The 13,600-nt window shown below is 37.7% G+C and overlaps 1 protein-coding gene across 1 annotated transcript; it reads left to right on the top strand.

The window, feature by feature from the left end:
* The first annotated feature begins 2,294 nt into the window (after positions 1 to 2,294).
* LOC107783134 (uncharacterized) lies at positions 2,295 to 3,173 on the top strand. The gene has a single exon (XM_016604108.1). It carries the CDS (start codon positions 2,295 to 2,297, stop codon positions 3,171 to 3,173), a length of 879 nt encoding a protein of 292 aa, XP_016459594.1.
* The last annotated feature ends 10,427 nt before the right edge of the window (positions 3,174 to 13,600 follow it).

Here is a 13,600-nt window from a genome sequence, read left to right on the forward strand (position 1 = left end):
GAAGTTCATACATATGTGCACCGATCTCCAGTATATTATGTTGGAACTTTTCGTGTTGCAGCAAAATAGTGGTTATTTTTTAATGATTTTATAAATGCTGACTATTTTTGAATAATCAGTGCGAAAACTGGCTAGCCCGCGATATTTTTACAAATTATACAGAGGATTAGCTTGGTTAGGGTTGCAATTGGAAAAATAATGCTTAAAGTTTCGTGGGGCATCGCAAATTGTATTGGCGGGCTGTGCATCTACTTTACACGTATTTCCAGGCAATAAGTGCTTTATACTTGTAATGATGATTGTTTCTCTATAATTGCATATCAAGCACAAATCCCTTAATTAGGTTTCTTTTAGAAACTTGATTGCTATCATCATTCTAGATTCTTGGCTCTTCCTAAATTACCAATTTCATACCACCACCACAACAACAACAAAATAAACCCAGTGTAATTTCATAAGTGAAGTTTGGTGAACGTAGTGTATATACAAATTTTACCTCTTCCTTCAAGAAGGCAGAGATGCCATTTCCGGTAGACTCTCAGCTTAGGAAAGAAAAAAGAAAGGCAACGACAAGCATACCAATCAAAAAACCGAAGCAAAAATACAAAACTAATACTAACTGCAATCAGAAAGCCAAAACTAAAGCAACACCAAGTAATAACATACGTCAAGAAATATTAAAATACACAAATGATACTAAGTCATGCATTAATGCTACTGTTACAGATAAAGACAACGCTCACCTACCTAACCCTTTATCTTTATTCTTAACCTCCATATCTTTCTATCCATGGTTTTGCCTAAGTAAGCTGGAGCAACGTCATATCCAGAGGCGGAGCCAGGATTTGAAGTTTATGAGTTCTTAAATTGTTATCGAACCCATAGCCCGTTTATTTACTGGGTTCGTAATCAAATATCTTTTTACATATTTAATGAATTTTATAATAAAAATATAAGGTCTAAACAAAAGCTATTGGGTTTGTCCGAACCCATATCTACTTCTCTATCAACGCCTCTGGCCGTATCTTGCCTAATCACCTCTCCCCCATACTTCTTTGGTGTGCATTTACCCCTCCTTAGGCGCTCCAGGACCAACCTTTCACACATCATCACCGGTGCATCTGTGCCTCTACTCTTCACATGTCCGAACCATCTAAGTCTCGTCTCCCTCATCTTGTCCTCCATATATTGAATACTATCATAAGATAATAGAGTATGAGTTTTTGGTATGTTATAAACGCCTTTCTTTCCATTTTATGTAGTACGATTCGAAGTATGTGGATCAAAGTTTTTAATTTTAACCATGAAATTAGATTTAGATTCTTCAGGTTTTTAAAAATAAAATTTACATATTTGAAAATTATATAAAATGTATTAAAAGTCATACTCCCTCCGGTCTTTTCTATTTGTCTTGATTACTAAAAGTAATTGGTCCAAAATTCTTGTCAGTTTAGAAAATCAAGATAGAATTAATTTTTTTCCATCTTTACCCTTATTCTAATAAATGAAGAGAGAGATTGATGCAGTATAATTAAGAGTAGTATTATATTTAGATCAAAAATAAATTTAATATTTTCTTAAAGGTCATGTAAAAGGAAACATGACAAGTAATATAATCGGAGAGAGTAATAATTTATAATTTAAATATTTATAAAATATTTAAGAAAAATATGATCAAAAAATAACCTGGTACACTCCTCAAATAATAATATTGCCACATAAATTAAAACATAAAAAATATTATTTAATTAATGCCTGAAAAGTTTTTTCTTAAATACCATAGTCAAACACGATCATGGAAAATAAATGAAATACTATATCTAGTGAATGAACATATGATAATACCGACGAATTAGTAGACAAGATTTTGCATGCATAAGCAGCATATAACATAACCAATTTTTCTGTTAACTTTTGTCCAACGATCATTTAAGAAAGGTCCATTTTTGCTTCACTTCAAAAAGCACCAGATACATTCCAAAAAAACAAAAAAATCACAAATTGTTTTCAGTTAAGTAGTGCCCCCTCTCTTTATAGAGTTTCTATATAATTATGCCCGCCTATCATTCTACTCTCCATCCTTTCGCACCCTCAAAAGCATACTTATTCTCTGTCTCTCTCTATATCTCTCGTTCACATACATCAGTACCACAATATTCTAGCTTTCCCATTTCGAAAAGATCAGTAAAAGAATTAATCCATTCTAATTTGCTTTTCTCTCGCTTTCTTCTCCTTTTGTTCTTTCCGACTGTAATCGAAGTGTGTGAAATATATTTACAAAAAGCAAAAAAAAGATGATTCAAGAGCTTTTCGCAGGAAATACTACCCTTATAGGAGGAGGAGGAGGGGAGAATATTTCAAAGCAATCCAATACTCCTTCCACCTCTCCTCTTTCTTCTACTTCTAATTCCTCAACCTTAACCACAAATATTCCTCCACCTGCAAATGCTAGCTCGTCTTCAAACTCAGAAAATATTAGATGTCCACGTTGTGATTCCCCAAACACTAAGTTTTGTTACTATAACAACTACAACTTAACTCAGCCTCGTCATTTCTGCAAGACTTGTCGCCGTTACTGGACTAAAGGTGGTGCGTTACGTAACGTTCCTATTGGTGGTGGCTGCAGAAAAAACAAGAATACTAACATCTCTACTACCTCCGCAGCAAAATCAACTGCTGCAAAGTTGAAAGCTTCACTTCCAAGCTTTCTTGGAGGGCTCGAAAACGAAATCTCTATTTCGAATCCTTTTCTTTTTTCATCTCCTCAAAATCATCCTCTTATCTCCTTACTTAGAGGAAATCATCAAAACCTTAATTTTAATGCTAATAACTGCCATTTCCCAAATTCTGTGGTTAAGGAAGAGGGAAAATCAATTGGAGTGAATTCATATAATCAGCTTCCAAATTCTAACGGTCTTTGCAGTAATATGTGGAAAAATGGTTTTATAGCTGGTGAAGTTCAAAGTACAGGACTCCAAGAGCTATATCAAAGGCTCAAAGCGTCAACGAGTCGGTGCTATCCTGATCACGCGCCGTCACTTTTGGGAAATACTGCATCATCCTCGTCAATGATTTTGGAGTCGGCTCCGGTGGCTGGAGGAGAATTGGGTTTCTGCAACCCTAGCATTTCCACATGGTCGGATCTGCAGACAGCAAATGGTGCATATTTTTAAGGAACTACGTGTTTCAAATTTACTCCTACTACTTTCCTTTCTCATTTTTATAACCTAGCTAGGGTTTCTAATGTGGCATCTTGTGTTATAGTATAGCATATAGTCTTCGGCTACTTGGACATGGTTGTGGGTTAGTACTTTTTTTTTTTTGTTGTTCCTATATATTTAATGTTTGTGTGTGATCTGGCGTGTTTCATCTCTGAGGATGTACCAAAATGCAAGAGCTTGCTGATGAATTGGCCTACTTCTTAGAGCTTTCATTTCTTACAACAAGCGAGTCTGACAAAATCTTCAATTTGTCAAGAACTGTGAATTGTACTACTGCAATGTTTATTATCCATTCTTCTAGTATATTTAGGAACATAAATATTAAAAATCTAATTTTTTTTCTTAAATTTTGTGTTGAATAAACTATATATAGAACTATCTATTTTACCATCAAAATAAGATGGGACTATGGAAATTGAATTTAGAAAGTTTAAAAAAAGAAAAGAAGAAACAACTCCTAAAAGTGATTCGGGAGAATGAATTTAATGAGTTGGTGGGAAGAATATATCTTCTCGATTGACGCAAAACTTTGTTGGATTTTGTGGTGCTACTAGTATATATTAACATACTTTTGTGGATCGCATGTGTTGAGAGTGGCCTGGTCAAGACAGGTTGATGAGTATCTGTGAAGATTCTTTAAAACTTATTTTTTGAGAAATGTTTTTTTATCAAAAGTAAGTAAGAAGTTTAAGTTTGTTTAATTTATTTGAAAAGCATTTTTAAATAGTATTTAATGTTTAACAAAGCTTTGAAAAATTATTTCTAAATTTATTTTTTCTCAAAAGTGTTTTTAAAAAAAAATTAAATTTTTTTCTGCTTCTTCAAAACTCTTTCTGCTTCTCTTCAAAAACACTTTTTTTTCTTTCAAAAACTTAACCAAACACCTTAATTAAAAAAAAAAGCACTTTAATTTTTTAATTTTTTTTTTCCTAAAAAATGCTTAACCAAATAGGCTATTAGTATGATAAGTGAATCAAGGTTAAAGAAGCCATGTGAACAGTCTCTCCTTATACAGCAATTTGAATAGCAATATTTTCAGAACGATTCCACATGCAGCTTTATCACTTTATCTATGACAGTGTCGTTGCCTACCACTAGCTAGACAACCAAGTTTATTACTCAATCTGTCCCCATTGTCATCAAATTATTTTGGCCTTTGTGGAGTAGTAAATTTCTCATTTTAAAATGATGACAAATACATTGAAACTAAAAACAATTAGTTTGTAAAGACCCACAAACTTGAGGAGATTTCATCCTAAATAATTGAAGAATCAGAAATGGAGAAAATTCGGAAGAAGCATTTGTTCTGTAGACAACATATATATGAAGCTAACAAGAAGATATATAATGCTGTGAACATGTATCTTTGGTCTCTAACTTGGTATAAGGACTTCCGTGCTTGGGAAATTACATCTAATCAGAATATCACACTTTTCAACATATATTATTGATGTTCCATAATTAAGTCCTTAATGGCTAATGCATCAAGTTCATTGAGAGGGCTGGACTAGTAACAGTGAAATAGTAGGAGTGTCTGTGTCACTCTAAACAACACTTTCAGTAGTGAATACTAAGTTTTATTTCTTTCGGAGTTCAGCGGGGAAGGGGGACAGCTCACAGAGGATGAAGTTTGGCCAATGTGAGGCCAAATTTCTCCTGCATGTTCAAGTCTTTTGGTGCAATATTACCCTCAATTTTCCATTTAAAAGTATTCAACAATGTGCCTAACATTACAGGGACCATCCTTGTGTACGGGTAAAATTGAGCTCTGTGTTCGATCGAGCTTGTGAAACGGAGGGCCAAGGTCGGTACATCTGTAATTGGGTAAAAATCGAAGTCCGAGGTTCGATCTGTCATCCAACAAGGTCAGCCAAGGGCGGAATATAATATTCAAGATCGGACCCAAAGCATTATCAAAACAAGCCATCGAGATTATCAGATTTGCCTTCGAGTCTACCGAAGGCGTAACCGGTCATGTTTCTGACGGTCTCGAAGAAAGCTCTGCCAACTCATCCGACAGGGGTCCGTGATTCTTGCCATTAACCAATCATTATGGCAAAAATCACGGAATTAGCCAAAAGGGAACCAACGGTCTTCAAAATCAACAGGACTTATATTTTTTATAGTACAATAAAATAATACCCCAAAGGGTAGGTCTCCCTCAATATATAAAGGAAACTTGACAATTCATTAAACACATTGTAACACATATCAAAAAAGCAATATATTGTTATCTCTAGCTTTGTCACAATTCATTTTACTCCAGCATCGATAATATTAGTTCTAGCTCGAGGGACATTAATCTCACAAGGTTAGGATTGCTCAACTTGTGTGATTTGCATTTATCTTTTATCTTTTATTCCCATAATTACTCTGATTTATTACTCTGTATCAAATTAGATCACGTATCCTTAAAACCACGTACAAATTCAATTGTTATCCGATTTTGAGGGTAAACAGTTTGGCGCCCACCGTGGGGCTAAGGATAATAGTGGTTATTTGATACAAATCCCTATAACACGCACTACTTTATACTTGCTCTTTGAAGTGTCTTTGATTTCATGCTAAAAATGACAAACTCTCAATTAGCACCCCTACATATCGACAACGAATCCGGTCATCAAGGTGAGAATAACAACATGATGCCCGGTAACGTTGGGCTACCGCTGATCCCGTTAGAATTCGGACCGCGGATCCGATTGATGTTAACTCGTATGTGGCCATCGACGCGAACTTGCCTACCGACCCTGAAAATAGCGTCCGCGGTGGAGCCCGATCGGCAGCTCGAAACACGCAAAACATTAAAGAAGACGGAATCAGCCTACGGATGATCTTCGAAATGCTACAAGCTCAACATGTGGCGATAGCTCAGTTGCAGAGCCAAAGCCAGGTACCAAGCAGAGTTGAACCCATCCGCCCCGAGGAGCCACCCGTAGAACTGAACCGATTGTAGTAAGGTCGAATGAACAAGAATCGGGAGCTAACCCCGAGATTATAAAGATGCTCGAGGAGCTGACAAAACGGATAAAATCAGGGGAAAAGGAAATAGAAGCAAACAAAAAAAGGTGGAAACCTACAATTCCATGGTAGATCAAATCTCAGGGGCACCTCCGATATTAAAAGGACTGGATTCTAGGAAGTTCGTGCAAAAACCTTTTCCTCCAAGCGCGGATCCGAAGTCGATCCCCAAGAAATTCTGTATGCCTGAAATACCTAAGTATAACGGGACGACCGATCCAAACGAGCATGTAACCTCTTATACATGTGCCATCAAAGGGAACGACTTGGAAGACGACGAGATCGAGTCTGTTCTACTAAAAATATTTGGAGAGACCCTATCAAAGGGAGCCATGATATGGTATCACAACTTACCTCCTATTTCTATTGACTCATTTGCTATGCTTGCAGATTCTTTCTTAAAAGCACATGCCAGTGCCATCAAGGTCGAAATAAGGAAATCGAACCTTTTCAAAGTCAAACAGAGGGACAACGAGATACTCAGGGAATTCGTGTCCTGTTTTCAAATGGAACGAATGGATCTACCGCCGGTCGCTGATGATTGGGCCGTTCAAGCTTTCACTCAGGGACTCAATATTCGAAGCTCGGTGGCTTCACATCAATTGAAGCAGAATCTGATAGAGTACCCTGTTGTTACCTGGGCCGATGTACACAATTGGTATCTATCGAAAATCAGGGTCGAAGATGATCAACTCGGGGCCCCTTCAGAGTCTGTTTATCCCGCTAGAACCCTCGACAGAATCAAGAGAGACATCGATCATGAACCAGGATCAAATAGGGATCGGTATCGGCCATATAATGGAGATCGGAGGAGCAGTGGGTCCGGGCAGAACCCTATAAGAAACGAAAGGAGAAATGAACAAGGTCGAAGCAATTGGGGACTCATGACCAAAAACAGCTTCGACATGTCCATCGGGCCTAAAGAACCGCCGAGGCTACCGGAATACAACTTTAATATCGATATTGCCGCCATCGTATCAGCTATCGGGCGCATTAAGGAGACCAAATGGCCTCGACCTTTACAATCCGATCTAGCTCAAAGGGATCCCAACCAGATGTGCACATATCATAGAACTCACAGTCATAGAACGGAAGATTGTTGACAATTGAGAGAAGAAGTAGCCCGACTATTCAACAATGGGCACCTTCGGTAATTCTTGAGCGACCGGGCCAAGAATTATTTCAGGAACAGGGATTCTAACAGACAGACAGAACAAGAAGATACCAAACCTCAACACGTCATTAATATGATCATCGGTGGAGTCGATATCCCACAAGAGCCGATGTCGAAACAGACCAGAGTGTCCATCACCAGGGAGAAACGAACTCGAGACTACATACCGGAAGGAATCTTATCTTTCAGTGATGAGGATGCGAAAGGGATCATACAACCTCACAATGATGCACTGGTAATATCTATACTTGTAAATAAAACTAGAATTAAATGAGTGTTAATTGATCCAGGTAGCTCGGCCAACATAATTCGGTCGAGGGTCATAGAACAGCTCGATATACAAGACAAAATCGTGCCTGCAGTTCGAATCCTAAACGGGTTTAACATGGCATGTGAAACCACCAAGGGAGAGATAACATTACCGGTAAATACCACCGGAACCATAAGAGAGGCCAAGTTTTATGTGATCGAAGGAGATATGAGATACACCGCCCTTCTTGGAAGGCCATAGATCCACAACATGAGTGTAGTGCCCTCAACTCTTCATAAACTGTTAAAATTCCCAACTACGGAAGGGATTACGACAGTCTATGGGGAACAACCGGCCGCAAAAGAGATGTTTGCAGTCGAAGAAGTGATTCCGATATCAACATCCACAACATCAAAGGAACCAAATTCGGGTGCAAATCAAGAGGCCAAATATCAGTCACCAATACCGGCCATGACCCAACCGGGAAAGCAAAGGACTTATGAAGACGATAATTACGGGGTTCCCTGGTCTTTTATAATCCCCGATGACTCTGACAAAACCAAATTGACAGTCGAAGAGCTGGAACAGGTTATATTAGTCGAGCATCTACCCGATCAGAAGGTATACCTGGGCACGGGGTTAACTCTCGAGCTTAGGAAAAAACTTATTCAATTTCTTGTAGCTAATATAGATTGTTTCGCTCGGTCCCATATTGATATGATAGGGATCCCACCGGAGATAACCACTCACAAACTAAGCCTGGACCCAAAAATCAACCCGGTTAAGCAAAAGAGGAGGCCCCAGTCCGAAGTCAAACATGCTTTCATCAAGGACGAGGTATCTAAACTCCTTAAAATAGGGTCCATTCGGGAGGTTAAATACCCGGATTGGTTAGCAAACGTAGTGGTAGTCCCTAAAAAAGGGAATAAACTAAGAATGTGTGTAGATTACAAAGATTTGAATAAAGCATGCCCCAAAGACTCTTTTCCTTTGCCCAACATCGACCGTATGATCGATGCCATGGCCGGCCACGAGATCCTCAGTTTTCTCGATGCCTATTTCGGGTACAACCAAATACGGATGGACCCGGGTGATCACGAAAAAACCTCCTTTATCACTAAATATGGCACATACTGTTATAATGTAATGCCGTTTGTGTCGCGCCTCATTTTTTTCGCAAAAAGTGGGCTTCGACACGTGACAAATCCTTTTAGAATGGGAGATAGAGTGCTAAAGGAGAAGAGTCGGCCACCTAACTATTTTAAGGTGCGTTAGGGTACCTATTATGCAGATAACCCTGTTTGACTAGTCAACACCACCAAAGATCGGGTAAGGGCTCAAGTTACCTCAAAAAGAAGGTGTTAGGCACTCCTCGAGGTCCACAATTGTGGGTCCCGACCGAACTTAAGATTATGTGGATTACAATTAAGCTAGGTGATCAAGTAAACAAAGCGAATTCAGAAGTCAAAGAACTTTATTACAACATGATTAATACAGATCTTAGTGCGAATATAGGGATACGACTATTTAGATCTAATAATAACATATAAAGAGGAGAGGGAGGGTCCTAAGTTTTTTAGCCTAAAGGATCACCCCGTGCAACATAAATAATACTTCGTAACTCCCTCAAGATGGGGTGTTACTCATAATATTCAGCGGGCACAAACTATTATCTCCTGCTACCCGATTACTATGTAAAAGTTGTTACCTAAAAGCGTTCTAATTCAATTATAGGTCGTACCCTATGCGTGCACTACCCGTCCCATACTTATGGTCTAGAAGGTATTGGACCTTTACTTTCGATGGTTCTAGACCTTACTTAGGCTGCTTAGAAATATCAAAACTAGGCGACATACAAAACATATTGGACTTCACATATAGGCAGTCAAGGCTCAAGTTTGCCTCCATACTTAAGCAACAAATGCACGCAAGACAAATTGTATGTTGAGCAGTTCAGAATTAAGATCTTAGATCCATATAGACATGATTTCCATGTGACAAGGCGTTAAGGTATGCAAGCAGTTTCAGAAACCAAGCGTCGCCCATAGACAGGATTGTACAGTTGTCGCATATTGATCGTTAAAATTGCAAATCTCCAGTTATTAATCCTGTAGATGTTCCGTCTAAATGATTTATGCAGTAAATACAGTGGAATCTATCGAGAGAAACCCAGAATTACTCACGCTTTTGATAGTGGTCTAAGTAAACAATAAACAATGTTGAGAGGGGCATCATTAACAGTTATTAAGGCGAATTGTGGTATCCTATAGGCAGGATCTTTAACGATTAGCACTTGGAACTGATTTTATTGTTATTCTTAGTCCTATAGGCATGGTTTCTAGTGAACAATGCGATACATTAGCAAATGAAACGATCCAAATCCTATAGGCATTATTTTTAGCAATGCAAATTGAAGGAATGTTTAACGATATTTATTTCCTATGGGCATGTTTTCTGATAACATATAGCAACAAGGATAATTGAAGCATTTGGGCTCATGCTTTTCTAGTAGACAAGTAGTGTGAGTGTGTGCTTCTCCTAATAGCCTGATTTTTATAGTGTACATAGAGAGTGAACGATGTATATAGCAAATACATTATTAAGTCCTATATGCATGTTATCTACCCATCGCATGTAAATATTAAAATCTACCCCATTCCATTTTACTAACAATCCCAATTGTTTATACAAAGATTATTACAGGTCCAATAATGAATAAAAGTAACAGTGTTACATAACAGTGATAAGAGGCCAACAACAGGCCTAATAAATACCCAGCATTGCCTCGGCCTTCAATAGCTCTTACACAGCATACCCAGGCCTTCAACAAAGAGCCATACTTAATACATGACTCAGGGATCCACAGAGGGGTCCAGAACCAGTTTACTCAACCATGGCACCAAGTGTTGTACCATTTAAATCAGCCAATTCAAGTACACAACACATAACAGGGGGAAGTAAAGTGAATATGAATAGCTTGAGATTGAGGGAGTGACTAAGGACCAAGCCCTAGTGTGTCAGAGTTCACAAGGGTCTTAATTGGACCCCGAGCAGTGCTCACACTAGGGAGGCCGACAATAGAACCTAGATAGCCTTGGTTTTCAGCCGGCTAAGAATGAGGAGTTTAGAATAGCATGAGTAGCAAGTAAGGAGAGTGGATAGTGATGGAGGGGTAGAAGTTAGGTGATACACTTATACTTAAAATAGACATAGCCAAGTTGAGCATACAAAGCAGCTAATCAAGCAGATCATAAGACTTTGTTCAGTAGAACTTCAACATTTAGCAAAGTAGCACATAACAAACACATATTAGGAGAGTTAGGGGGAGGAACAGGTTTGCAAAGTTTGACAGAAATTAACACTAAAAGGTTGAGACTTAAGAAATCCAATTTAGGCCACGTATACATCTTAGCATCATAAGACAAATATGTTAATTCTCATCATAAGGCAAGGCAACAATGAAACATATATTATGACAGGCCCAGTAATCACTGAAGGAACAGGGAATCAAGACATACTAGGAGCCATATTAGCAAGGAAGCAAGGTCATAGTTGAGGCAAAATGGAATGTTTATCTTAAAATCCTAAGTGATGCTAGGGATCAGGATAGCAAGGAAACATGTTTAGAGTAAACCTTAAAGTAGTGTTCCATATAGTTGTGGCTAGTACACAAAGAATAGTCAATTAGACACAAGACTCAGCACTAAATGATTCATTCAAAGTTGAGGGAGGTTTCCATAGAGTTGTAGTAGTATCCAAAGCAAGGTATGAAGAAATTCGATAACTAACAACATATAGTCACAACAATTAGATTCATATCAAAATAGGCACGCATTGAAGCTCAAAACTGAAACATATTCAGATGTTAGAGGTACAAAACTGATTCCAGAAGAAAGCAAAGAACCAACATAGAAGTGCAGACCATAATGAAGAACACATACTAGCCTAACACAAACTGAGGACAAAGCAGTAAACTATCTCATGCATTCAACTATCATAGGATGACAAAAAGGTATTGAGAATTATCATAATAGTGCAATATCAGGGATTCAACACTAAATCATACTCATATAATTCAAACACATATAGGTATGCAGAAGGTAAGAAAGAAAATTAACATTGCAAGGGTTAAAAGCACTAACCAGTAGCAAAATTATACGAGCAAAAGAATAGTAAAGATCTTAATAGCAAGAACCCCAGATCTCCGATGCTTCAGAGTTCACAAGAGCCTGGAGAAGGGCTCCGAGCAGTGCTTGCACCGGAGGAGGTCATTTAATGGCCTTGACTTTCAGCCGGCCTTTTTCAGAATTCAATAGTTTTACAAAATACTCGAGTGTAACAGAGTGAGTGAGTAGGTGAAAGAGGAGAATAATGAGAATAATAGCAGTCATTCCGTCCGTCAAAGGGGATTATGGGAGGGGTTTATATAGTAGTAGAAATTGAACAAACAAACAAGGAAATATAATCAATCAGACACAAAATAAGGAAAGACGAGCATGGAGAATCGATTAGAATCAATTTAGGAGAAAATCAGGCAAACCCTAGTTTGACTGGAATCACAGATTGGCCGGAGATCTTGTTAAATCGGGCCCGTGTAATCTTGCCATAAACATATATGGACGGAAAACCGTCCCAATATTAATGAATAGGTCCAATCCCTCTTGATTTGGGTGACTGATACTTGCCAAAATCGGGCAAGTACCAAGTAATACCCTGTTTATGCAAGTAACAACGATATAATCCCAAAAAGGTAAGCAAATCAGTGTAAGAATCCATGGATGGATTGGATTAGGAAAAGAACTAGAGGCGGCAACTAGGGTTTGTGAAGAGAGGAGAAGGTTCGAGAGGATTTGGGGGCGGCGGACGGGTGAAATAAGGGTTAGGGTTTGGGTGAGGTTAATTTAAAAGGAGAGGATGAATGAGGGCCGTTGATCTTGAAAGATCAACGGCCATGATTAAAAATTTGAACGGGGCGGGTCGTGGAGATAGGTGCCGAACGAGTTTTAGATTAATGGGTCATTTGGTTTGGGCTGGGGCTATTGGGCTAAGGTACTGGGCCTTTTGGTCCGAAAATTGGCTTAAAAACTTGGGCCAACTTTTAAGTGCACTCAATTTATTAAAAATAATGGCTAGTAAATAAATTAAAAAAATATATTTTTGATGCACTAAAATGATTTAAAATGATTATTTAGTATTATAAAAATATAAAATACTATTTTAACACAAATAGTATAAATAAGAAGTCTTTGTATATGAATATAGGCTATTATTGCAAAATTAAATAAATATCTTAAAAATGCTAATGTAATTATATGGAATGAAATAAAAATGTTTTAAACATATATTATAGGTGAAAAATAATTATTTTAGGTAACTAAGTCATTATAAAATAATTTAAAAGGGATAATTACTAGATATTTACATATAATTTAAATATAAGAAAATTAATTTAAAGCTTTAAAAATTATGAAAAATTATAGAAAATGCTTGTATAGGTTTGTAAGCTAAATAATGATTTGTTTTATCAATATAGTACCCTTTATACCCAAAAATACGACGCCGAAACATCAAATAAGAGCGCGATATAACCCAAATACATCTGAAACACACCCGAGACCCCCGGGACCCCGTTCAATCACACAAACCAGTTCCAAAATATAATACGAACCTACTCGAAGCCTCAAATTATACTAAACAACATCAAAACCATAAATCGCACATCAATTCAAGCCTAATGAGCTAATGAACTTTTAAACTTCTAAAACTCATGTCGAACCATACCAAATCAACCCGGAATAACCTCAAATTTTGCATGCAAGTCCCAAATGATACAAAGGACCTATACTGATTCCCAGAACCATAGTATGGATCCGATATCAACAAAGTCAACTCTCGGTCAAATCTATCAACCTTCTAAACTTTCAATCTTCCAACTTT

This window comes from Nicotiana tabacum, chromosome 17 (genome assembly GCF_000715075.1).
Source record: "Nicotiana tabacum cultivar K326 chromosome 17, ASM71507v2, whole genome shotgun sequence".
Classification (NCBI taxonomy): Eukaryota; Viridiplantae; Streptophyta; class Magnoliopsida; order Solanales; family Solanaceae; genus Nicotiana; species Nicotiana tabacum.